The 26816-nt window shown below is 43.4% G+C and overlaps 1 protein-coding gene across 3 annotated transcripts; it reads left to right on the plus strand.

Moving 5' to 3' along the window:
* The first annotated feature begins 1485 nt into the window (after nucleotides 1-1485).
* CDCP1 (CUB domain containing protein 1) lies at nucleotides 1486-25291 on the plus strand. 3 transcript variants are annotated; one of them, XM_040085318.2, is made up of 9 exons: nucleotides 1486-1580; nucleotides 13890-14093; nucleotides 15398-15754; nucleotides 17037-17405; nucleotides 19608-19835; nucleotides 20510-20890; nucleotides 21171-21536; nucleotides 22741-22822; nucleotides 23998-25291. In XM_040085318.2, the coding sequence occupies exons 1-9, from the start codon at nucleotides 1514-1516 to the stop codon at nucleotides 24446-24448; spliced, it is 2505 nt and encodes an 834-aa protein (XP_039941252.1). In that variant the 5' UTR covers nucleotides 1486-1513; the 3' UTR covers nucleotides 24449-25291. The 3 variants fall into 3 exon arrangements, with proteins under 3 accessions (XP_039941252.1, XP_039941271.1, XP_039941262.1); XM_040085337.2 differs by lacking the exon at nucleotides 1486-1580 and adding an exon at nucleotides 6741-6908; XM_040085328.2 differs by lacking the exon at nucleotides 1486-1580 and adding an exon at nucleotides 11597-11630.
* Nucleotides 25292-26816: the final 1525 nt, after the last annotated feature.

The raw sequence follows: 26816 nt of genomic DNA on the forward strand, positions 1-26816 counted from the left end.
ATGAAGATGTGAAATCTGATAAGACACAATTAACATAAAGTAAATACCTTCGTCTTTCTCCAGTAGAAGAAAAAAAAAACCTCTAGACCTCCCCTATTTCCTTAAATTAATGAAGTGGCAGCAGATCTGATTTGAGCCCCTCAGAACCTCTCTGTTCCTCCTCATGTGAATGTAAAACCCCTATCCATTCATTTCTCTGCAGTCATATAACCACTTAATTACTTTCTTACTAGCACTATCCTTCTCTAAAGGTTGATTTTTTCTTAAATTTATTTTCTTTTAATTGCATATTCTTCGTTAAGATGAGTAAAAAGCCATACTATGCAGAAGATCACTGAAAAATAGATTTGTTTATAAAAGACATGTAAAGATCTCCCAGGAGAGCTGAGTATCCTCACTGCCAGCTGAAATCAGCAAGAGCAAGAGTCGTCTCCAAAGCTCAGTCTCACATCTGTAACAGGCTGTGAATTTCTGATCTCATTGGGACTTTTCTCCTTCCTTGAACATGAATATTCCTGTGTACATTCCCATAGATTCCTGTAACAGCCAGGTGCTGCAGTGGGCTAGTATAAATGTGCTGGGGTTTTGTAATGGTATTGCCAAAGAAACAAATGCTCCAAAGCAACTGCATGGGATTACTAGGAGATGAGCTGTCTGACGTTAGCAAGGTATTTAGTCATTGGGCAAACATCTACTCCAGAATATATCATGATGGTTTCTTCTTAGAGTTTTTCCTTGCAAAGTCCCCAAATATTTGCAGGATACAAACTGATGCTCGCGTGGAGGAACCTACTTCTTTCTGAAACGCGGCACTTCCAAACGTAGAATGGTTTGGATTGGAAGGGACCTTTAAAGGCCCTCAAGTCAAGGCCCTTGCAATGAGCAGTGACATCTTCGAATAGATCATCTTGCTCCGAGCCTCGTCCAACCTGTCTGTGAATGTTCCCAGGGATGAGGCACCCCCACTTCTCTGGGAAACCTCTGACAATTTCACCGCTGTCATCATGAAACATTTCTTCTTAATATCTCGTCTGAATCTGCCCTAGTGGTTTAAAATCATTACCCCTTGTGTCTGGATAAAAAAGTCTGGCCCCAACTTTAAGTTCCCTTTAAGCACCGGAGCTCGGAGATGCTTTGGCAGACAAGGGGCCCTTTACCCGGTAACACCTCCGAGGGGGAGAGGGGAACTTGGTGACCGACAACTCACACCACTTTCGGAAAGTGTAAATGATGTCGGGAACGGGCAGGGAAAAGCGTTTAGGGCGGGAACAACACCTCTCTGACAAGGACCCCCACCTCCGGCGCCCCGCCACGCCGGCTCCACCCCGCCGCGCCGGGGCCGGGCCGGAGGCAGCGCCCGGGCGGGGACGAGGTGGCCCCGCCGGGCGGGAGGAAGAGGAGGGGTTTCACCTGCCCAGCCCGGCCCGGCCCTCCAGGTGCGAGGTGGAGCAGGAAGCGGCGGCGGCGCCGGAGGGGACCCGCGCCCGCCTCGGCGCCGGGCCCATGCGGGGAGATGGCGGCGGGCCGGGCGCTGGCCGCGCTGCTGGCCGCGCTGCTGGCCGCCTCGGCCCAGCGGGAAGGTAGGGACAGCGACAGCGAGAGGGATGGGCCGGCTCCCCCCACCCTCGGCTCGGTTACCCCTACCCCCGCCTCGGTTCCTCATCCCCCCGCCCGGGGCTCAGCTGCCCGTCCGCTCCCCGCCGCCCCTCAGGGGCTGCCCGGCCGGCGGGACCCGCCCGGTGCGCGGCTGAGCCCCGGCTCGCTTTACTCGGCGGCACGGTCGGCGAGAGACTGCTGACTCTGCCTTTATCCCCGCGTGCTGCTGCCGGTTTAATAACTATTAGTTATTTCAAAGGAGCGAGCGGTGGGACAGAATCGCATCCGTAATGCTTGTGCGGTGGGACATTTAATTTTCAGCACTTCTAGTCAGAACGCTCCCTTTTCTCTTTGAAAATGCTTGCATCCTCGCTTGCAAAAGTATTGATTATGCAAGTAACTTCACAAAGTCCTTTTCCCTGGACGTCAGAGGGGCAGCTGTAAAGAGCGGAAGCTCCTTGGACTGTGTTCTGTGTGGGATCGTGCAGTTGCCAGAGTTTTTCAGCAGAGAATGATATTATTTATATAAAGCAACGCGTGAGCCGTAGGTGCGGGGAAATGGAATCGCTTATATGCCCGGCTGAGTCAGATGGTTTAATGCTCACTACCAGCTCTGCATCTCTTGAAATTCCTGGATGCCTGTTGAAATCCCATGTATCTAACCCTGTGTGCGACCCCGAAAGAATTCCTGTTACAAACACGGGGACTGTGTGTGATGTTTTCCTCAAGTTCAAAAGCTGCTTGATTGCAAAAAATGTCCATCTTCAAGTCGAAATACTCTGCCATCCCTTTTAAAGGGTCTTGAAGTATGAGTCCTTATGTACAAAATAATTGGTGAGTTATTTGAAGTGACTGTAAATTACCTAAAGAGTCTGATGTGAAATTTGTGCCTTTTTAATATTTCCATTATCTTTAACTGCGCTGGTTCTGCTGGAGTTCAGGCCATTATTATCATAAACAATACACGCAAAATGTTTCCTTTGAAATTGGGCAGCCCTGAGGTTTAAGTTTCAAGCTGTGTAGTCTTTTAAATAAAATATTTGCATTTAATGCATTGCCTGTGAGTTGAGTGAATAACAGGAATTTGCCTCTCTAAGCCTCTTCAAAAGAAAAAGAAAGAACATAATTCTGTTTAATAATTGTGTTTTGTTTTTAGAGTAAACAAATATTTAATACCTTAGATGGGTCAGCACTTGAAGCAGGGGAGGTAGACTGTCCAAGGATATTAACTTAATCTAGAGGAACATGGTAGAAAGCTCCCCAACCTCTGGCCTTGTCCTTTGGCAAATCCTGAAGTTGCTCTTTAAAGCAAAATTATTAACAGTGAAGTCGCACACAGCACCACTGATAGTCCCCGTGGTTTGTTGCCACTGGTGGTGGCCCCTCGTCCTATCTGCTTCAGTCCCTTCCTTTCCAACTGCAGGCTTCTGCCCGCTGGTCTGTCTCCTGCACAAGCACCACCACTCCTGTGTGCCAGGTCCTCTACCATCCTCTCAGACTCTCTAACGTGCTGCCTTCCTCCTCTCTGAGGACCCCCAGTCCCCCAAAAAAGAGGTGGCTCAGTCTCAGCTACCCTGGCAGCAGGGGTTGGCAGACTGAGGGTTGCGATGGTGCGAGCAGGACGTGTGGCAGAGGGGAATGGTGCCTTCCCAAGTTTGTTGGCACGTGAGATCTCGTATGTCCTTCCTTCCAATGGGAGCTGCTGTTGTTGTACAACCAAAACTGTTGGAACATTTCCTTGAGCAAAGGTTTGTCCCAAAAGTCCAAGACAGCTCAGGTTGAGATTTTCCTCTGCACACCTATGTAGTTTGTAATTTTTAAGGAGTTCCTGTTGTGCTGGTGCTGACGTTGGTACTGCCTCTGCTGTTGCTGTGTTTTGGCTTCCTCCCTTTCAGCAAGGCCGGGTTTAGGCTGGGTGTGCACATGGGGTGTGTGTGAGGCACACGTGGCTCTTCATGGGGAGTGGTGATGCTCTGGTGGAATGGCTACACTCTGGTGTGCCTGTCTCTAAAGCTGTCTCTTGTCATCCTTGGTGAAGTTCTTTCTCCTCTCACCCCCCTGCTCCACCCTTTTCCAGCAGGTGCAGTATTACAGTGGTGTTTCTCTAGGATGGTCACATTGTCCTCAGAGGAGCTTGTGGGTTTTCTTGAGATGCAACTTTATGTGTAAAGTAAATAATCAAATGAAAGATTGGTTCTAACTTGTTGGTGGAAAATTACAGAAGTATTTGGTGTGCTGGCTGTCCATGAACAGAGTTTTGCATATCTGACCTTTGTAAGTGTGTTTTCCAACTAGAAAGGAGTTTCTTTGAGGCACTAATAATGAAGTTAATTAGACTTCTCTGCTGTCTATGAAACATAAACGTTTCAGGTTTAAAGTATCCTTGTGGATGTGATAAAATCTGCATATGTATTCTGGGCTTTGTCTTTAAAATGCCATTGTTATAATTAGTGAATTTAGAGATAGTGCCATGCTGATTTTTGCTCTACCCTCCAGTTATCTTTTTTCTTGGCAACTGACTGGTTTGAGTCACCCATCAGTCTTAACATGTAAGGCTGCTTCATTTAATAAAATAAAACTCCCCAAGCTGTTAGCAGGGTCATTCTGCTGCTCTGACAGAATATAAATAACTGCCCTGTTTGTTCTCCTCTGAAAGTCAGTGGAAACTGGATTATTTCCATTCTGAATCACCATTTGTTCATTCAGTTGAGACCTCTGCTTTTAAGACTACAACCAACATACATGTGTTGTAAGTTGGGTTGGTTTTTTTTTTTTTTTTTTGCTTGCCTCATACCGTTGTCAGTCTGGAGTGCTAACTTTTTACTCTCTAGAAACTAATGTGTTTATAGTAAATTAGTCATAATGTGTCTCAATTCTGGTACTCTTACCTTAAATTCTCCACCTAAGGGTAAGAAAATACCTTCCCCCCCCCCCCCCCCACAATTCCAGAACTTTGTGTGCTTGAGATGTTTGCTTTTAAGAGGTGAGCCTTGTCTGTGCATGTTTTTCATTCGTCTATAAGTCTAAAGGGATGTAGAGGTGATGGGAAGGCTTGAGTGAGTGTGTGAGGTGGTGGGAATGTGAAAATATTTGAGGATTCATACACTGCGTTGATTTTTTTGTCCACAGCAGCACAAATAGCCACCAATTTGAGTGCCTCCCCACTAGAGATCCTCAGTAAGGTTGTTGTCTCTGGAGCTGTGTGAATGAAGTTCTTCCAAGAGCTGTACTCTTGGTTCTGGGCTTACTCATACACAAAACTGGAAGCACCAACAAATAGCAGCCACTTGGCTACAAAGTGACCCAGGAGAGAAGAAAGGGGATGTGATGAGCCAGCTCCTGAGCCTGGCTCCTTGGGTGGCTGGTGTCTTTTTTATGCCGGAGGTTGTCATTTGATGTGGTGGCTCATCAGCCAAAAAGTAATTAGGGGAAAGCATGCTGAAAAGGATTATTTCTTGGCACTGATTCAAGGCAAAGGACTAGTCAATGGAGAAAACAAGATGAGAGGATTAGAGGCTGATTAATCTCATGTCCAGAGTACCACAATGGACCTGGGACATGGAGGAAGTTATTTGTTGTTAACTAGAAGGTTGTCCTCCTCTCATTTTTATTACAATTCCGTGTGCTGTCCTGCTGTACTGCAGTGAGAGTTTCTACAGAAATCAGGGCTTGCTCTATGAAATAAGGGAAGAACTTTTCCCCAACCTCATACCAGATATCATTTGGGTCAGTTTGCTCAGGCTTGTTAATTGTTTATATGAATTATCTTATCTACAACTGATGTTGGCATTTAAAAAAAAAATAAAAAAAGTAGGAGAAAAACTACTGAAAAATAATGTGACTTCTTGAAATATGTAATAACAGCAGCAGTATTTTCACAAATAAATGTTGGTGGGGTTCACTTTATTAATGTAGCACTTATCACCCAGCCTAATTGTTATTTATACCAGTATATGTTAAATGAAAAGCTTTGTGATCCACAGCTGCCAAACCCTCAGTCTTAGGCAGAGGCTGAACAACTTTGCACTTAGTGCGTTCCAGAAATATTTCAAATTGGAAATAGTGTGAGAAACCATCCTGTGCTGAGAGCAACGTCAAGATACTTTTGTCTTTGCCTGTGTTGGCTGAAGCGGTGGGTGACAAGGGCATGGAGTGTTTGCAGATTAGTGTAGATGGTGGCTGAATGGCTCCTTTCTTCACTAGTTTCTCGGTATTGATCCCATTCTCGTTTACTTTTTGTAACTGCTGATGGCAAAACATGACCTTCTTCAGGTCCTGGGCAAAAGAGCAGTGAATATGTGTGGAGTGGTAGCCCTTTGAGCTGTGACCAGGGTGGGATCAGTGATTGTCCTGGGTTATTCCTGGAGCTGTGGGTGAAGCTGAGTGCTGCTCACCACTGCCGTGAGTGGAATGTGCCTCTGAGCTGAGCTGATCAGTAGTTCTCTTACAGCAGCAAAGTCCTCCTGTGCTCTTCTGGGTGCTCCCTGGAGCCCTCCCTTTGGATGTTTTCTGGTCTTGATGTTCCTGTAAGGAAAGACTCAGCCGCAGCAAAGCATGTATTAGCTAGAGAATATGGGGAAAACAGCCTTGGATGCCAGTTTTGATCTAAATGAGCTCTTTTTTTGACTACACTTGTAAGCTTCTGTTAAAATATTTTTTTTAAATCTGCACCTTTAATGATTTCTGTAATTTATAAACCTTTTCCCGACTGGGGGAAACACTAAAGATACCACTTTAACTAAGTACTTCCAGCAATTTCTGGGACAGCATCCAACTCACTGATGCTGCTCAGGTGTTTCTGTCAAACCTCACTTCTGGAGAGGACAACACACCCACTGCAGCAGGGATTGGCTTGTTGGAACCAAACCATTAACCAGTTCCTGAAGAGCAGCTGCTGAGTTTTGGTGCTCTCTTAGTAAGATTCAGCCAATAGAGCCGGGTCACCATCCCATGATACGTAAACTTCTCAAATCTCTTGCAAATGTTACCATACAGTTTCTTCTTGCTTCACAACTGCTTGTGCCACCAGGGGTGTGAACGTAAGGATGTGGGCTGGGCTGCACTTAGTAAATTGTTGGCTGTTGGCTTTTATGTCAGGGCAACATCTTGAGTTTCTGTATTGGCTGGTGACAGAGGTGAGGGTTTGCTGCCTTCAGCTGAGCCTGCCTGGTGTGGGGAGAGCATTAATGGGACCTCCAGGAAGACCTTCAGCTGAAGAATTGTGTCACAGTGTCTAGTAGACCTGCATTTCAAGTATGTTTGTAAGATCTAGTCTGCCTCTGAGTGCCTGGGCTGCCATTACTGTGGAAAAGGTGATTTTTTTTTTTTAAATCTGTCTCCTGTACAGGGATAAGGTGTCTACTTTGCCTGTTCTATTGGACACTTTTCAACAACCATCCACAAGGGTGCCATGGGGCAGCCTGCTTTGAGCTGTGCCTTTTGATTTCTTGGGGAACAAAGTGAGTGTGGTTACTTGATTTCAGATCAAACTCTTATTTCGGGAGGTAGGATAATGCTGGCATTTTGGAGTTGGGCTTGGATTTTTTGAGTCCCTGGCTGTGAGAGAGAGAGAACAATCTCTGATGAGTGGAAAGAGGTGATCTGGAGTTCCTCAGAAGTGAGAGACTAAAAGCTGACAGGAAGATGTTTGGCATGGGAGGGATCCCTGATTGCAAAATCCGCTTTTATACCTTTGTTAACCAGAGCCAAGACTGAAGAGCTGCTCAGACATGCTCTGAGATGTTGTCCTCTTGCTGGCTTAAATCAAGTTAGGGATAAAAACTATGCAAGCAAACACCCCTTTGATCAAGGGAGGCTCCTGCAGGGACCTGTGTGGTGTCAATGTTCCTCGAGCCAGTGTGACATTTCCTAGTCAAGCTGTGCAGACCCAAGTGTCAAACATGGTATGCTGGTGGTCGGCTCATAGACAGGGTTTGCTAAGCTCTCCATCTCACCTCTACAGAAGCAACAACACACTTCATATCTCTAAAATAATAATTAGGAAAAGGCAGCTGAGAGTCAACAGTGTCTCTTTGCCACTTGTGAAAAAGGCTTCTTTTAAAAAAATCTATTACACGAGTTTTATAAGTGTCTTAATTATCTTCCAGAAAGGTTCTAGAGAAAGTGGTGTAAGTACAGAAATGTATAGTTGTTGGGGTTTTTTTCAGTTATTTTACATCTGAAGGTACTTTATTCCTGTTAGGCATTACAAATTAATAAATTAACTTTTGAGTGAGCAACCTTGTTGGCCTGGGGTGCTGACAGATCTTCTCTGGTGAACTGTGCTGGAATGGCTTGTAACATCACAATGCCAGAAGTGTCTGCCCTTCCTCCCTGATGAGGAGGGAGATTTGTGATGTCTCACCTGCTTTGCATCCCCATCCTGGCTATCAGTTCAAACAATCAGTGAAGTGGAGGGGGCTGTTCTGTGATGGCTGAGGAATGGGTATTCTCCCCCAGGTGCCCTCTCCTGAGGTGTGGTTACCATGGCATAATAGCAATTGGCAGCATCTGTCTCTAAGAGTTTACAACCTTTGCAGATTTTATCACTGCAGTTTTCTGGATGATTCCCTGAAAGTAATCCTTTCACAAAATATGGACCTCATATCCCAGACAAGTGTGGTGGTGGAAGACAGGTCCAAATATGAGGAGATTATAATGTCATGTAGAGAGCAGTTTACATTTAAATGAAGAAGAGTTGGCTGTAGTTTGTGATGGCGCTTTTGATCTCTCTTGCTGCTCACAGCACTGTTCAGGGAGTGAGAGGAGGCCAAACAGCGTTGGGTCGCTGACTAACTTTGCTAAGGGCTTGAAGACTGTGAAGGCAGTCACGTGGATTATATTGCAGGTGAGACTTAAGGAGTGGATGATGCTTGGGCAATTGAGTGCTGCAGTTGAACTGGAGAGTTGGACTCAGATTGTCAAACATCTTAGTAAGACAGGTGCAAAACAACTGAGATGGCAAAGCAGGGAGACGTTTACTCTTTCAAATATTCCTTGATAGGGTTTTGGCCAATTTGAGTGAACTGTGCAGTGAATTGTGTGGAGGTGATGCACCACCACACTGAGTTATTGTGTTATACCCCTTGCTTCCCACCCTCTTGCCATGACTCTTGCAGCAGATTATGTGTAGTGGAATAACCTCAGCAGGCTTTGAGTGTACCTGCAGGTCAGCATCGCTGCAAGGGCTCGGAAGAGGCAGTGAGCCTCCAGGGGCACCTGCCAAGCTCTGGAGGCAAACAGCATCCCTGTGCTATCCTTGTCCTGAGCTGGTGGCACGATACACTGCAGGGAATGAGCCTGTTCTCTGGAGAGGTGTGTTGGTTGTGTGGGTTCAGCTCCCTCTGGGGCAGAACAGGGGTTTGGATACAGGTATTTCATAATCAGAGCAAGTTGTTGCTACTCGTCTTGCGCAGCAGCCCTGCTCCTCCAGCTCATGAATGGTGGCTGAGTCAGCCCCTTCCAGCTGGGTTTCGGTAAAAATGGCTGTCATGGATCAAGGCCGTGATTTAACTGGAATGAGCGAACCAACGGTTTTTGTACTTGGTTCTGGGATAAATTAACATCTGGGATTTCATTGTAGGGTTTGTTTTCTTGGTCTGTCTGGGGCTTTTTTGGTTGTTTTAATCCATCCCATCAAGTCATGTGGAACAATCCCTAGATCCTTATGGGTAAATTACTGCAATAAAATGCAGCTGTCAAGCCAAAACTAGTTGGACTCTGTTCTAGCTCCTGCTTTGTGTAGCAAGGTGCTTAGCATAGCCATAAAAATTGCTGTTCTGCCAAGTTCTTTGCTTGTGTGTGTGTATACGCACTGTGTGTGTGTGCTACTGCCCTGGCTATTCACCAGCTGTCTTCTACATTGCACTCCCTCTTGTACGGGAAAAGTGTCCTTTTGACGTTTAGATATGCATGTTAAAATTACTGTGAGGTTGTCAGATGCAAACACAGTAAATAAACTTAGGCACAACTCTCTGGAGTGACTGACCTTGTGTTTTACACTATGCAGTTTGCTTCTAACCGCAGTGGGAGAGCTCTAAGCACTAACATAAAAGCTTTGGAATACCACACTGTTCAGAAAAAACTGTGCTTCTGCAGAGGGGGGGCATTACTCTAGTAACAGAGGAATGCTGTGATGAGACAACTCTCATGAAGGCACATTCTGAAATGAAGATGAGCAGTAGAAAAATACAGTTGTGGAAGGGAGGATGTAGATTGATGAAATATCCAAGGGCGGCTACAAAACTGTAATTGCTTAGAGGAAAAAAGAATAGGGTGAGATCAGCTGTCTGCATCAGCTATGAACCAGCTCAGGACTGGAGGCTTTGCCTCTAACATCTTCTAGCTGAACGATTTCATTGTTGTATAGACAGAGACGAGATCCAGCTTGGCAATGCTTCCTCATGTTGGTTTGGATATCCTGTGTGTCATCCCTGTGCAGCAGCAATAAGGCGTGGAAATTGCTTCTTTTCAGGAAATGTGTCCAGTTACTGGTAATCCTAATAAAAAGGCACGCAGTGGGAGTCACAGATAAAGACAGATGAGTGTGAGTCACGAGAAGACTCACTTATGTTTCTAAAAACTCTCCAATAAGGTGCTCTTTGAGTAGTCTCTCTATCGTGCTGCTCATGTGTGGCTGTAGTTAGGGGAGTTTTAGTCATTTGTTCATTTAATTTTAATGACTTTGGGATCACTGCATATACTTTCTACATGATTCTTCTATTCTACTTTTCCTATTAGATTTGATTAGTCTAATGCAGCTTAGCACATCCCTAGCAGCTGCCTGCTGTTGGCATTACAGCACCACACTCAGCTAAAATTATTATCTGTGGGTTTTCATCTGTGCAAGCTGTTTGTTTATGCACTGAAGGTGTATATTCTCATGTGGGCTTCTAGCAGGCAACTTTGCTGGCCTAATTTGGTGTAGATCTCTATCTTTCTTGCCTACTGCTGTGATGATATATTGATCACAGAAAACATCTTTGATTTTGGGCAGGTCCTGTTTAGGAAAGCTGGGGAATGGGATAAATCTATGCTCTAAAATGATACTGAACTGACAAATATTTTATATTCTTGCAGCGAGATCAAAGGAAGAATGATTATATGGTCATGAAGTCGGCAAGGGGAGGGGGGAGGAGGGAAGGAAAGCCCAGGCAGCAGAATTTGGGTCTTTTGAGGGCTGGGGAAGATGATTCTTTGTTTTGACCCTTCTGGGAATGCTTTGCTTATTTCAAAATGTTGAAAATTTCTGTTCTTTGGTTTCAGCTCAGGGTGTGGGTTTGTTTTGATTTAAAACTAGTCACATGCTTAAGGCTATGCTTAGATTTAATCCTCATGACTTAAAATTCGAGCCATGTGCTGGCATGTGGTGGAGGAGTGCTGGCTGTTGGTGGTCCTGGTCTCTCTCCTGCCAGGTTGACTGTGCTGCCCCAGGGATGGGGAAAGGAGCAGTGATAACTCTTTGACCAGAGAGTTAGAAACAGACTTTTCAGTAATGCTTATAAACTTATGAGTTTGACAATTACCATGTGCAAGACAGAAATGTCTTTTGTCCATAATTATTAATTATTTGGTTTATGCTTTTAACGCTTCATATCTAGATGCCTTAAACATCAGAAAAATTATGACCAACATGGTCAAAGGTACTTTGTGCACTAAGAGTTGTAAATAAAAACAAGAGAACCCAAAAAGAATCCAGAGGTATGGCAAACAGAACTCTGGGCTAGGTTGGAAATAGTAGTTTCATTTTCTCTTTTGGAGACTCCTTCCTCCTGAAGAATGAGGAAGAGCAGCGCTGACTGCTTGCTTGGCTTTACTCTTCTTTTCCCCACCCCATGGACATTGCCCCTGCAGTTGTCCTCTGTGTGCTCGGAAGGTCATTGTACAGGCAGTTCCCAGGCTACACCATCATCTTTTTTACTTCCTCAGGAAAATCCACATTGAAAACCTCTGCAAAAGCATTTCTAAGGCAGAAACACAGACGTGAGGTGTGCGAGCCATTGGAAGAGGCAGCGGAATGCAGTGTAGGCTCTCAGGTCAGAGAATTGTCCCGTCACTTAAAAGCTGTAGGAAAGTTACTCAGTGACCAGGTACTCACTAATGGAATTTGAGGGTTGGTAAACCTGTGGTTAAAAATATGTGCTGCAATTTGGCAAGCCTCGTGGTGTTTGAGATTTTAATTTAAAACCTTAGACTCTGGAGGCAAATAGTTAAGGCAGTTTCAAGGGCTTGCTAAGTCTTTTGACTCCAAGATTGTGTAGAGAAGCTAGAAAGGCTGCAAAAAGGCTCAAGACCAACAAGATTTAGATAAACAGATGATGGGGTATGTCTTTGAGTACTCTATTCTGCCCTACTCCCCCAGCAGGGGTTTTTGGTGCCTGGTGTTGGCAAACCTGGAGCTGCAGTGTTTCGAGTGGCAGGGACCGGCCATGCTCACTGCTCAGTCCCCAGGGCTTTTGCAAAGCATTGCAGTGAAATCAGGCCCTGCAAAACCATGAAATTCCCATAAAAATTAGGAGGTTTTTAAACCTCTCTTCAATAGAACAGATGGTTTCTGTGTGAAATTGAATCATTAATGCAGTAAGCTGCTTTCAGCAGCTGCCATGACTGAAGTTGGGTGAATATGTTTGGTGAGGGTGTCTGGTGTGCTCATGTGCCATTAGAGGGCTATGCTGATCAAGGGTTCCCATGGTGAGTTTAGCCCTGCTCCCACAACCCCACCAGGTGAGCCCCTGCATGTCTGGGCTCCGACCAGCATCATGATCACTCCTGTACCAGCAGCAGCTGGTGTGGACCAGACTGCTGCTTGAGGGATGCTGAGCAGTTGGACAGAGCCTGGGGCATCCTGCACATGTGTGTGAGCCAGCTGTTCTACACTTTCCTGACATACTGCCTGGTAATTGGAATGGCTTCAGGGGCTCCCTCGGGGCGCTGCTCTGCTGGGTTCGCCAGTAAATCTTTTTTCATTGAGGTTAATGAGCAGGAGGATTCCCAGTCTGGCATATGGGCAGAGCTTTATCATGCAGCCCTGTGTGCTGTCCCACTCTAGGCAAAGATGTTTTTGAACTGAACTTGGGGTACTTTTGTTTCTAGATCTCTTACTATTTTTTATATGCGTGATTTTTTTTCTCATATACTCTAAAAAAGCACAAGTGCTGTAGACACTGTGATTCTGTCTTCCATACACTGAAATAAGGAATGGAGAACAATGAGAACAAGTACCAGAAAACTTGCTGCCTGTCCTGTCCTCAGATTTTCACCTGGGGCTGGGTTATGGTTGACTTCACTACAAATCTGACTTATTTCAGCCAGGGCTAGCCTCAGTATTTGCTAAGCATCCGACTGAAGTTAATAATAGTCATCTTGAATGTCCAGTCAGTACTCTCTGGTCTCATATTGTGTGTATATTATTAGAAGACAGGTTTGAGTATTTTTTTTTTTTTTAAATAAACTGCTACCCATAAAATAAAAGATTATCCAACAAGCAGTTTATCCAGTGGCTCCAGTATTTCCTGTGGGAACTGCTCCTGCATCTGGCAGTACTTGAGGATAGGTTGAAATCTGTGAAGTATTTCCCAAAAGCTGTGAATCAATGATGGTTGTGTCAGAGATGGAGAGGGGGTGTCCAAGCACACACAGTCTGTTTCAGGCCACAGACGCCTTCTGTGCTGGTGAGGGGCACTGCACAGACATCCTGTACCTTCAGGGAATGAGCTGTGGGGGATAGGAGAGAGCCTTGACTGCACCTAAAAATATCTGTTGGTATGTGCTTTTGGTATTGCTGGAATACCTCATCTGGCCTGCAGTAATTGTTGAGGTATACCGAAAAATTCATCTGTTACCACTGTCTGTGATTAAAGTTGAAGCTCGTTTTTTTGTTTGGCTGCTGAATAAACTTCCTGAATTGAGTCGTGACTTGACGGGTGTCTGCAGAAATGAAGCAGGCTGTGTGATAACAAACTGAAAACAAAAATCAGGAGAGCAAAAATTTGAAAGGAATAGCTGAGCTACTTTTTAAATGTGAAATAATGGACACTGGTGGGGGTAAATTGGAGCAGAAGTGATTCTGCACAAATTCCCTGTATACCTCTCCTGGGCACATGTAGCAAGCATATTTTTTTTTTTTTATCTGTGCTTTAAGAGAGGAGGCATTTTCTGTTGGTACAGTACCAGAGGTTCCTGAGAAGTGGATGCTAACATTCCTTCAGACACCGTGGGGCTGTGTGGAGAGCCTGGTGTTATTCATCCATGCTAATAACACAACACCTGTATTCTGTATATTTTTTCTTTCTTAGCCTTCTTTACAATCTCTCTTCATAAAGCGGACAACACCACAGTTATGATAAAACTGAGACCCGGTCTTTCACCAAGCTGTCGAATCCACGTGAAAAATGTCATCCGGTCTGAACTCAAGATAAAGCCTGGGGAGAATGTGACTTTCACTTTCACCTGTAGGACTCCAGAGAAGTATTTCATTGCAGAAATTCAAAAAAATATTGGTAAGATACAGATTTTTAATTTTTCCCCAGTGGTAATTTTCCTCTGGTAGAACCACATACCTTTTTTCCGTGCTGCTGTATTAAGCATAATACATCCCATAATCTTAGGTAAGAAGAAATCTTTGAGCACTCATAAATAACCTTGAATGACTGCTACTACTATGCAAGCTGAGGAAGTCTGTATTGCAGCTGGCAGAATTAATGTTAACTTGGCTATGTTGGAAACAGCTAGAAGGCACTTTGCAGCATCAATTCCTTGCTTCCTTTTCCCACAATTTGTAAACCCACAAAGAATCTTCTTGTTCCTGTCAGAAGCCTCTGAACACTTATAATAATATATTACATGTTTGAGCAGCTTGGTTGTGTCTATAAGGACAACAGAAACATTGAAGACCTGCACATGTTTCTTTATCTTTAATGAATGTTACTGAAGTCAAGAAACTGTAAATTCAGGAGTGTAACTAAAGCTTCTTCTGCTTTAAATGTTATCCCTGGTGTACATACTCTTTAATGGCATGAACATGTGTTACTTCTCAGCTAGATCCCAAACTTCATTGGGTACTCAGTCTTTAGCAACATCTTCATTATTTTTGGGGTGATGTTCAAGGATAATTCTCTTCATGTTTTAGAATTTTATTCATACGATTCATGCAGATAGTAACGCTCACTGTATCTCATATATTTGCAAGACACACTTGATAATTCTTCTTTTAAGTTGAAGCCTAGACATGGATTAAAGTATATTTATTTTGAGTGTCAATCAATCATTGGATTTTTCAGATAAAAGTTTTCTGGGTTTCCCCCCCCCAGAATGCTGCAGTGGCAGTTGTTGTTCATCCGGGCACCGAGGGAACAAAAATACAGTTCATGGCAAGAAGTAAAAAAAATTGAAGATCAGTGATTTGCCAGGAACTCTCTGGATGACATGAGATAAAATGGATTCTCTAGATCTGTGATTTCCAGCTCTCTTGACACTGCATTTCTCCCTTTAGCCATTCAGACTCTGCTCTATTCACTAAATACCTTCTAAATTCTTCAGCAAACAAGGCAGAATACTAGGAACAATGAATCCCTCCTATTAGTCAACCTGACTAAAGCAGGTTTATCCTGTCTATTTTGTGGGCTGGGAGTCCTGTTTGGAGACAGCCTGTGGCCATGTTAAAGGAGTGTCTTCTAGTGCACAAAGGGGAAAAGATGAGTGCAACCGAAAAAATGTGATAATAGCAGGGAAGGGGAAGTATCAAACTCCCCATTTAATGGAATGCTTTCGGAGTGTATCACAGCTCTTCTCTCTCCGCATTTAGACTGTATATCAGGCCTGTGTCCCTTTGGAGATGTCCATCTTTACCCACCGGGGCTACCTCGCCTTAACAGGACTTATATCTGGGACGTGAAGGCAAGTACAAAAGCTGGACTTGAACTAAAATTTTCTACCTCGTGGCTGAGACAGATTGAACCAGGAGAGACATGCCCAGATTCCATTAGCTACAACATCAACAGCTGTATTGATAAGGCCACGGTCAACATTGGCACCTTCTGCAGGAATGGCTCCGTGTCTCGTGTCAAGTTGCTGGGAGGAGTTGTCATGTCCCTGCACCTCCCGTGGCACTCGCCTCTCACCACCTCAGGCTTCAACATAGCCAACAGGGCCTCCATAAAAAGTGAGTATGGAGTAGTGCAGCTGCCTCCTGCACATTGCAGCAGAATCTGTTTCAACCTTTCTTCACAGCTAACCTTCCTGTTTTGGTGCTGCTATCCCTGACTCCCTTCCACTTCATCTTTTCTGGAAACTATTCTTGTATGATTTTTAGTTTGGTTAGATGGTGCTCTTCTGGAGTCCTAGTTTGATCGATTGCTAGTTATGGAAACTGTTCTGTTGCTGGTTTTGGTGTACATTATTAATTTTAAATCTCTTTCAACTTCCTAAACCTTAAGCATATCTGCTTTCTTGTTTTTGTGCATTCATCTAGGTGAGACTAGGTAGTATAATTAGAATGAGCCAGAGAGGTTTTTGCTGGTTGCAGTGTGTAGTTGGGCTTGTTTATTTTTTAAAGAACTTTCTTTAACTTCTGGAACCTCAAACCAATGTCTCTCTTTGGGAGAGGAATGTGGGAAAAGTGAAGCAATGCCTGGAAGGCACAGGAGGCTGGATAAATGCATTTATCTGTTTCAACCTGCACAGTAGCATAAACTGTTGTGTAATAATCCTCCTAAAATACCTGGAATATTGTAAAACTATCAGTGGGTTACTTTGTGATCTCATGACAAATCTTGCTCTGTACTTGAATTCTAGTGTTGTTGCTATCATTTATAAAAGAAAGCTGGTCCAGGTTCTATCTTCCAGAACATGAGTGTTTTGTAATTCCTGGCACTCCTCACAGTTGCACATCATCGCTGGAGTCCTAGAGCGGGACCATAATCTCTATGTACCCAACTTCACACGGCCAAGAGTCATCCAAGGATAAAGTGTCTTACACAGCCTGCACAGTTCACATTTTTGCTTTATTATGCCTATTTGAAGCTCTTTGCTGGTGTGCTTTTGTTAAATTTAAAGAGAGCTACATGCTGCTATAAAAGCTTGCATCTTTTGTTTCCCAAAACCCAGCGAAGCAGAAGCAGTTATCAGGTTTTGTGTTTGCTCTTGCAAAGCCAAATGTAGAAGTAGGAATTAGGATCTTGCCTTTGCCAATAATAAAGGCTTGTCTGTCCATGTGCTTGAAAGGTTAACCTGCTAAACTGGAAATGCAATATCAATACATTCCTTATCTTTTCTCTAATTGAAGACATAAGAATCAACTCAAGTGTATGTTTTAGTCTGAGCGTTTTATAGTAACCTAATCTGCAGCTGGAGTGGTTGATCTCACTTCTGGGGTGCTAGATAAGCCAGTGTGTCTTCAGTTACTGGAACCGGTTTATATGTTGTGATTCCCCCCCTTGTTTTAGGGTTATGCATCATTGAATCCATTTTGAAGGCGGAATCTTCAATCACCCTGATGTCCCCTAACTACCCGCTGGGCTTTCCAGAAGACGAGCTCATGACGTGGCAGTTTGTGATTCCTCCCAACATGAGAGCAAGCGTGTTCTTCCACAACTACAGCCTCTCCAACTGCGAAAGGAAGGAGGAGAGGGTGGAGTACTACATCCCTGGCTCCCCCAGCAACCCGGAGGTGTTCAAGCTGAGCGACAGCCAGCCTGCCAATATTGCTGGCAGTTTCAACATGTCCCTGCAGGGCTGTGATCAGGATGCCCAGAACCCGGGCGTTCTTCGCCTGCTCTTCCAAGTCGTCGTTCAGCACCCGCAGGTTGATGAGAGTAAGTAGCTCTCTCTGCTTCCTTTTGTTGCTTTTCCTTACAGATGTCTGGACTGAGCACCACAAGAGAGAGAAATACTCTTTTTTGTTATTTTCCTTGAACTGTGGTTCCCCCTATGCGTTGAAGGAGGTTGCCAAACAATGCTGAGGTCTGTTTTATTGCCTAGGGTACCACTGGCCACCAGTACAGCAAGGCGAGCAGCGATGCTGAAATTTGCAATTTGCAATGGAGTATTTAGCGCTGTTGTATTTTTTACACTGTAACTTATAAATGGAGACTCCTTTCCCTTTCCAGCACCTGAGTCACGTAATTGAAAAATGCCTTTAACAGTTTTGCTTTCAGACATGAGACTCAACATTTTAAAGATTATTCTTAAAGTGTGAACCCAGTTTTTGTTCCCTACGTGAGCAGTTGCACTTAACAAGGTGGAACCCGCTGTCATGGTAGGTAGCAAGATCTGTGGCATTAATTGGTCAAATGAGAGATGTAAAATTGTCTCTGTATTGCTAATGGCATCAATATGCATCTTCTCTTCCTTTCTTCCTTCGAGTTTTATTTTGCTTCTTAGAGGAGGTTAAACATCAACTAGTGTGAAGAAGTCGCATTAAACACAAAAGTTGTCAGTAAGATATTCCACTAATAATATCCCCTACATATTTGGATGTTCTTTACATTTCTTTCTCTATACTAAGAAAATTTTGTTTGTTTGTTTTCTTGCCCTAAATACAGTTTGGCTTAGCACAATGATTTGTAATACCAGAGCGTATCTCTAAAAAAAGAAATAAAAGTCCTGTTGAGGTAATGAGCCATGGAGTTAGTGATTTAGCCTCTGACTTCACTGCTCTGACCTCAATTCAAGCTGGAGGTTTATAATCAAGGTGTGCTCACTGGACATGAGCAGGTGGAGGAAACTCTACACTTGACTGCCACTGTGTCAGGAGCTACTTAGAGACTTTCTAAGTAATTTTGGAGAGAATAAGGTTTGAATGGCTTTTGTGCCCTGAAGTCACATATCCAGAAAGGATCTGTAGCATCTCACAGTTACAATTCTTTGTTCTTTTTTGGTCTAGCCTGGCTCTGTTTATGAACAGCAAATCCTCAGAATGGTTAAAAAATCGTGTTTGCTAACATTTATTGTGTGTTGCATCTTGGAAGCTAGACAGAATGAAAGCATTATATTCAGTTAATCAGCTTTATCTACCTTCTTCTTTGGAAAGCAAAAAGAATTTTAATATATTTATGGCCAGTAGACAAGACAATAATCACGTAAAAAATTAAAAACAGGTTGTCATTCCATGAATGAAATGCAAGTAATAAACCACTTGGATTTAAGAGACAACAGTGGTTTCTCTAGGGATTTTATGGGATTTCATGATTGATTTTTGTAGTTATATAAGTTTCATCAAAGATTCACATTCAGCCCTCAGGTTGCCATCTGCAACATTGCTCTCATTAAAAATGCATTGGTATCTGCATATTCTCAAAGCTTCCCAAACATTTGGGTATTCCACAGCTGTCTGTGGTGCTTGTCATTAAATAAGAAGAAAGTATAGCTCTTTCCAGTAACAATAACTTCTTGATGTAACTCTTCCTGTGTTTGGCTGCTGCAGGAGAAAACATTCTGAAAAATTATAACCTTGTGGTAGGAGTCCTGGGTTATGTGCTTGGTTGTGCCAATGACTTGGATAATTCCATTTGACTGCTTGCCTTTTTGTCTGCTTGTCTTCCCACACAGGGGAAAGCTGTTTTATTCACCTTTTGTGTATGACTTTGAGATCTGTAGCTAAAGCTAAAACCAGAAAATGAAGAGTAGTAATAGAGTATGTGTGTGTATATAGTTACATTACTTTTCCCCCATCCTTGGTAGAATCATTGAATGGTTTGGGTTGGAAAAAACCTTAAAGATCCAAACTGCCCTGCCATGCCCTTCCACTAGGCCAGCTTACTTTCTTTGACATCAGAGAGAGGTGCCTTATTAAACATCACCAGGATGATGTGTGGATCCAAAATCTGTCTTTCCACATGACAGTCAATCTTTATGAACTACGCTTACATTTTTTTCCTCTTTCTTTCTGTTTTCTCCTTCCAGGTGTTCCAAGTATTTGCTGTGACAGCTGCTCATATAATGAAGTGAGAAGAGGTGGAGGAAGTTCTGCTTCACTCTGTGCTTCTTGCCTGTAATTGGGGTGTTTCTCGTTGCAGATGTAACCCATTTGGTCGACCTGAGCAAGGAGACAAACATGACTGTGACGATACACTTGGAAGGGTGGCCCAGCCACGTCCCCCTCATGTCTGACCCCGTATGCCTGATCTGCAAGGATCCTCGCACCTGTGACCGTGTCTTGACTTTAACCTCTGGTGCTGTCTACAGGATCTCCTTTCTCTGCAAGGACTTGTCCCGGCTGAGGATCACGGCTGAAAAAGGCATAGGTACGACAAAAGTGGCTTAATGCTGTTCCATAGGGAATCCTTTTGCATGTTTTTCCCCACGGGTCAGCCAAATTTGTTCCCTTGCGTTGGCTTTAAATGGATTGAGGTTGGAAACCAGCTGGGAGATGGGTGCAATGAATCTGGAGGTGACCTTGTTCAGTGCATCATTCTACCTTTAAGAATAGAAACTGCGTAGCTGTTCCTAGAAGGGAAGAGATAGAAGTCACCTAAGTCACTGCAAATTATGTAAACAGAGCCAGAGAGCCACGAATCTGCCCATGAAAATGCAGGGCCAAGGTTGCCATCAGGGGTGCATCTTGTTCTGCATGCATGTCCCCTTGATGTAGTATTTTCCCCAATGCTTTCAACTACAGGTAGAAAAGAGATTTTAAGTATCCATACCTTGACTAGTCTGCAGCAGTGTCCCAGTCAGCAGGCATATCTTGAGTGAGGGCCTTTGAATATATTTGTTTGTTTCTTTGGTATCCTGCACCTGTTAAGGAAAGCTCTTTAAATATAAACAATGCACATTTGGATAAAGGTTACTAAGAGAGGATATTTTCGTAGGTAGATGTTTGGGCCCGTAATGCAAACCTGAAAGCACTCCGCGTGTGCCCAGGTGTTTCCTATGCAAGAAATACCCAGCCCTTGGGATTTTGTTTTTGTTTTTGCAGGCTGTATGGATATTCGTTGGTGTCAGGGGAAGATCTATTCCCTTTCAGTGCCCAAGACTATTACCCAACTGCCAATTCAACTGCATAAATTTATTTGGAAGCTCTTGGCTACCGATCTGATCAATGTAGAAATTACGTCTCCGTTCCTGAAACTTCAGCAACGCGTCTCAGAGCAGAGGTGCAACACGAGCTACAGTTACAGGATTGTTAGTGCCGCCCCAGAGACAAAGATGAATGTTGGTGTATTCTGTCCTGGTGGATCTATTGAAAAGATTCAGATGAGGAATAACATCACCATATCCTTAGAAACGCTTGGTAAAGGATTCACCAATGAGTCTATACCTCAGGATCTGCAAATGTCTTTTGTGCCACATATTAAAGGTAAAGTAGTGGGGTTTATGCTACTTTGTTGTACAGTGATAGATCTCTCAGTAGGCTTATTAAAGCACATATGGACGAAGAGAAATTAAGAGTTCAATCCTTTAGCAATGGCTCTAGGACTAGACTCTAGAATCAGTCTTTATCTGAACTTTGTATTCCAGGTAGTGGATAGTTGATTGTGGCAAATTCTGCAGGTATGTCTGTGTTTATTGTGATAACACTGATGTGGGAAAGGACAATAATTATCAAAACTAAGTTTTCTTTTTTCGCTTCACCACAGATGAGTGCACGTTCACCGTGAGTCCAAATCCAAAAGCTAAAGTTTACCTGCAGACTCCCAACGAGCGTTACGGTTTGCCTCCTTATGTTTCTGTGTCCTGGTTCATCGTTGTGCCCAGCAAGCAAACTGCCCGCCTCGGGTTCTCCAAGGACCGCATGGGCCTTGCCTGTGAGACGGGCCGTGCCTACATCAACATAAAGGAAGAGACTCCGGGAGCAGAGGAGATCGTGCGCCGCGAGGATGAGCTCCTGCCCCAGCCCCGAAACATGCACCACAACTTCTGGGTCAATGTCTCCAACTGTAAACCCATGGATAAGACACAGCTGACCTTGCAGTTCTGGGTGACTTTTGCTGACAAGAAAATAGGTGAGTCTTGTAAGGTTGTGGTGGTTTGTTTTTCTGCTTGTTTCCTTGCTTTCCCTTGGGGTAACAGTAATGGGTGGTGGGAAGTTGGATGTGGGTGGTTTGCAAGATTCCTGGCTTTGAAAATGTCTGTCCCTCAAAAACTTCAAGAGTTTCAGCTGGGTACTTCTAGGAGCTGGGGAGGAAGGAGGGGTTTTAATGTGGTATGTTTTTTTGGGGGGCGGGTGGTGTGTTTCTGGGTTTTCTTTTATTGACACAAGAAATGGCAAGGATCGAGGTAGTAACACGAGATTGCATTAAAAAAAAAAAATTAATTTACCTTTTTTAATTGGAGATAACAGACAGAATGTATAATAAGATCAAGTGATGTTTTTCCCTTCCAGGGTCACAGACCTAGTGAACAGCTTGGGATTTGATTATGCAAACTTATTCATCTAAGTAGTCCTCACTTCATGTTAGCAGTTCAATTAGTCTCAGTGTTCACATGAGCAAGAAATCCTCCCTAGGACAGGTCTGACCATTTAATGGAGATTGGGCCCTGACTGCTAGCAGCAAACTCTGTGTTCTTGTTCTCTTTCATCTCCCTGAAACATAAAGAGTTTTTTAAAAAAAGATGAGGGGGCATTTTCAGGGTAAGCTTTGCTTATGTAAATTTGCTTCACATTTACAATTTCTAATTTTTTGATCTTTTTTTTCTTCTTTTTTTAAAGAATGCATACTTCTTTTATAACATGCAGCATTTTTCTTTGCTCATGCATGGACTTTTGTAAACAATTTTATGACTCCTAGAGAGCCCCAGGTCAACACAACCTGTGCATTTCAGAGGAGAGCATGGTTTTGAGGGGAAGCGGTGGAAATGTCACTATTTCTTCTTTCTCTGTTTCTTTCTGTGCTTTCATCTCTTCCTTGCCTGTTCGGCCAGAGACGTGTGAGGTGCTGTGGGTGAGTTTAGCAGTGCATGAGCTGTATCAAAAACTCTTTGAGGTGGGTGGGTTGGTTGGGTTTCCACTGCCAGTAGCAGGAGCTTGTTGCTTTGGTCACCAATCTCTTGGAAATGGCCTGTGGCAAGCATGGCTTAGGAACTTCTGCTCTGCCAGCAGCTGCTAGGCTTAAAAGCTTTTGAAGGAGTTCAGACCCAGATAGATTTTAGGAGAAAGCTGAGTGTTCCTTCTTTTGCTCAGTGTCCTTGTTCCTTGTCTGATTGCAGACCTTGGAATCATACTTGCTGTGGTGGCCGGGGCTGGAGTTCTCACAGCGATTGGACTGACCGTGTACTGTGTTAAAAAGAAGTAAGTTCATAATTCAGCATGTGTAACTTAGCAGTTCAAGAAGGCTTTGGGAGAGCTGCTGGGCCCTCTGTTCCATGTGCTGATATCCTTTGAACCAGAGTATAAAGCATGAGGAAGGCATGGTGGAAGTAGCATGACCCCAGGAATGCTTCTTCACTCTCTAAATTGACTAACTTCAAGAGCAGAACAGCATTCCTGGGGTCACATTACTTCAGCCTGCAGAGCAGTGCTTACCTTGGTGTTAAGTGCAGGCTCTTGGACATACTGTAAGTCAGGGGGTGGTTGGACCTCCTCAGCAGTCCCTGCAATTTGAAATCCCAATGAATGTGGCTGTTGCACGCATGACTCAAGTCTTTGTTCAAACAAGCTGTGAACTGATGAAGATATACTCAGAGCTTTCTTTCATCCGCACAGCCTCCAGCAACTTCTGGAGTTTGCACATCAAGTGGGGGCAATTTTCTGTGAGATGAGCCCTTGGGGAGAGAAGTGGGTTGTGCAAAGCTTACTGCATGGCATTACTCATGTGAGCAGAGTCTGAAGTCATTGATAGCCTGGGCTTTCTGATACGTATATGCTCAGTGCTGTCACAGTGGTTGAGTCCTATAGCTGTAGAGCTGGAATGAATTTATGCAATATGGTGACTAGTGCAGTTAGGAGCACATTTTCCTGCCACACAGGAAAGACTTTACAAATGCAGGCTTAAAAGTCTTCAGCCTTTTTTCTTTCCAATTTAGGGACAGTCACTCAGGAAAGCTTAATTAAGAAGAATTCATTTGGCTTTCATTTTGACTCACTATCTTGTCTTCAGTAACACAGCCTTGTTTTTGTGAAGATCTAATGGTCTCTGGGTCTTATTGCCTGCGGATGTTGTGGGACTCTACAGTGCACAGCCAGGACCCCAGTGCTTGGGAGACCATTGGAGTTAATCTCGCAAACTTCAGGGTTAGCAGAGCAGCAGTGGGTAACCAAAGAGTGTGAAGTTGTTTTCTGCTCTGTTAAAAAAGAATGTCTAGTCTTAGGAGTTATTTCTCCCAAAATTGCAAGTAAAGCCTTTAATCCAGGTAGGCTGCCTGACACTGTGTGGATGGGATGAGTGAACAGAAGCTGTTGTTATTGAGTTCCAACGCACCAGACGTGTCGTTCTTGACCTGTTAACGATTTCACCTCTGTTACAGAAAGAAGAAAACCCAGAATCCCATGGTGGGAGTGTACAATGCTAACGTGAATACCCAGGTGCCTGGGAAAAAAGGCTTATTCAGAAAAGGGAGGCAAAACAATGAGTCTCATGTCTATGCAGTTATTGATGATGCTGTGGTCTATGGACACTTGCTGAAGGAGTCCAATGGCTCAGTTGCTCCGGAAGTCGATGTGTACCGACCTTTTGATGGACCCATTGGTAGCTTGCCACCTTCTCCACCTCCATTCTCCTTCAGAAAAGACATTAAACGCTCTTCTAACACTGAGGAGGAACCTCTGCCTCTGACGGACACAGACCAAGACACTTACACATTTGCTCATCAAAAATTAGGGCAATCAGAGGACAATGGAGATGCAAATAAAAAGAATAAGGGAGATACAAGTGTGCCCTTGCTGGAAAAGAAGGAACAGGATGGTTTAGTGGAGTAATTCTATGCCAGGTATAGCAGTTTCCTGTGGAAACACAGGTGTAAGGACAGTGCCCTAGGAGAGAAACACACTGAAGAGGAGTGTTATTTTAAATATGTTTTTATGGTGTTTTGTTTCCTGTGTGTGCTTTCAGTTGTTTTTTGTCCTTTTTTTAAAACTTCAGCCGTTGATGGCTTTCAGTTTTAAAGTGAACACTTAGCAAACTCCATACCAGTCAGGACTCTCCTGGACTGGTGGTGGAACAAGTGCCAAAGGTGTGCTTCTGCTGTTTACTGTAAGGGCATCAGGAAAATCAATTCCTAACCACCAGCTTAAAACTGGTCACTGATAGTGGGGAGAGATTTCTGTCCAGGGTTTCCTCCTCTCACAAGCCATTATTTGTCTGAGTGTTGGTTGGTGACTCCTAGAAGATGCAGACAGCATCACTGTTCTCAAGGCAGCTCCAGGTTGCACGTGTCCAGGCAATCTGCACTTGCAGCTTGAAAATCTGTCAGATTTAGCACGTCAGTGGCTATGTGAGTGTAGTGAAAGACCATGTATGCTGCCTGGAATAGCTCCATGCCTGTAAATCAGCGTGATCACTTGAGCTTGGGCTCTTCTCCTTCAGAAGATAAGGTATGGGTTTTCTCTGATTTTTTACTGATGTTGTTATACTTGGATTGCACCATGTGAGCTTATACCAAAGACTATTTTATTTGCTTTTTGAGAAAAACAGTTTCAAAGGTCTAAACCAATTTGTGGTTCTGTTCAGGTGCCAGTGACATTCACATTTTAGTAATACCTTCCACTTTTGGTTCAAGTGAGAGTAAGGATTCAATAAAGAAATAATGATGTGGTCATTCAGCTGTTTGCCGGTGCTTTTCACTTCACCTGTTACTAAGGTTTAAAATACAGGGTAAAGAAAATGCAAAAAATGAATCCATAAGAAAAGCCTAGATGCTTTATTTTTTTTTTTATTTTTTTTTTCTGTGTATCGATCTGAATTAAGCAACCATATTCTGATGGTGAGGACAGTTCTTGGCTTCTGGCAGAACTTACACTTCTCTTGTCTAGCTGCCCCTGAAAGGTCTCTCTTGAAATCAGGTCTCATTTTAAGTGCTGTAGTTAGCATAGTGACAGTTTCTGTGCCTTTGACAACACCAGGGTCAGATTCCTTGTGGGAATGAAGTTGCCTTTTATATACAAACATCTGCCTTGTCCAGGAGTGCAGTTTACTGTGGGTGTTTGTAATTTTGTGTGCAGCACTAGACTAAATGACTGGAGAATTTCTCTCCAAATACCTTACTGTGACTGTTTCTGGCCTAGTGATACACAGAGGTGTCATGAAACTTTTAGACAAGTGTTACATGTAGTGATGCTAAACATATAATATTTAAAATTGAAATTCCTTTATCGGAAACCTTAGTGTTTGCATTAATTAAAAATGTGGATTTCTTCCTGTGTTAACTATGCTGGCGTTGCCCATTGACTATTTGATCAAGTATGTGCATTTAACAGTGTGTTAATACTGCTTGGACCACTACACAATTCAGTATAAAGTCATACCTGACACAGTTTTCTGTAGCATATATCAAAACACATGCCAGCTAAAAGTGCCTTTAATTGTTTCAGGTATCTTCCTGCTCATTTTTATCACTTTAATACAGAAATGTGTATTCCTAGATCTGTGGCTACTCACTGGGATCATGTATTTCACAGTGTACTGAATCATTTTGATGTCATTTGACAACTTAAAAAGATTTCTGCAATACTGGTATCAGATTTTCTCAGGTAACTGAATTGCCAAAAACGTTTTTTATCAGAGTAGTCCAGTTGTGCACTTGTCTGGTCAATGTTCCTCACTTCTGTTTTATTGAAAAGTCTGTAAAAGACTTTTCAACAAAGTCAAGGCTTTCTCATCCCTCTTGCTCAACTTCTGCAGTTCTTTAGATGAAATTTTTAGTTCATGTTCCTTGTAACCAACTTGAATAAAACATAATGGAGGTTGGGCTTTTGTTCACAACCTCTTGATCCTTGAGAATATGATTCTTGTTGACTGATACTTTTCTATGTTCTATTTTAACTCAGCTTTTCATGTGGCAATATGAACCTTAGTTTACAGATGTCCCCAGTCTGAGGTTGACTTTTGGTGTACTTTTCTGGTGTTTTTAAAGAAAGAGTTCAGACACAGATTTCAGTTTGCTTTACATTAAGAAAAAGTTGTGACTTAATTTTTTTTTTATTAAGTAAATAAATTATAATGCTACTGTCAACTGGAGTAACTAATGTATCTCCTTGTGTGTGTGTGTGTGTGTGTGTGTGTGTGTGTGAACTCAGGCTGAAGTATTTTGAGTATTTTGTCTGCCTGTTGGTAGCTATGCCATCACCC

This window comes from Hirundo rustica, chromosome 1, assembly GCF_015227805.2.
Source record: "Hirundo rustica isolate bHirRus1 chromosome 1, bHirRus1.pri.v3, whole genome shotgun sequence".
Lineage (NCBI taxonomy): Eukaryota > Metazoa > Chordata > Aves > Passeriformes > Hirundinidae > Hirundo > Hirundo rustica.

Bases quoted from the DNA above. Each gene is read 5' to 3' on its own strand.
- CDCP1 (XM_040085318.2), top strand. From the start codon at position 1,514: ATGGCGGCGGGCCGGGCGCTGGCCGCGCTGCTGGCCGCGCTGCTGGCC. The intron at 14,094-15,397 runs GTAAGATACAGA...CTCCGCATTTAG, and splicing joins AGAAATTCAAAAAAATATTG to ACTGTATATCAGGCCTGTGT. The intron at 20,891-21,170 runs GTAAAGTAGTGG...GCTTCACCACAG, and splicing joins TTTTGTGCCACATATTAAAG to ATGAGTGCACGTTCACCGTG.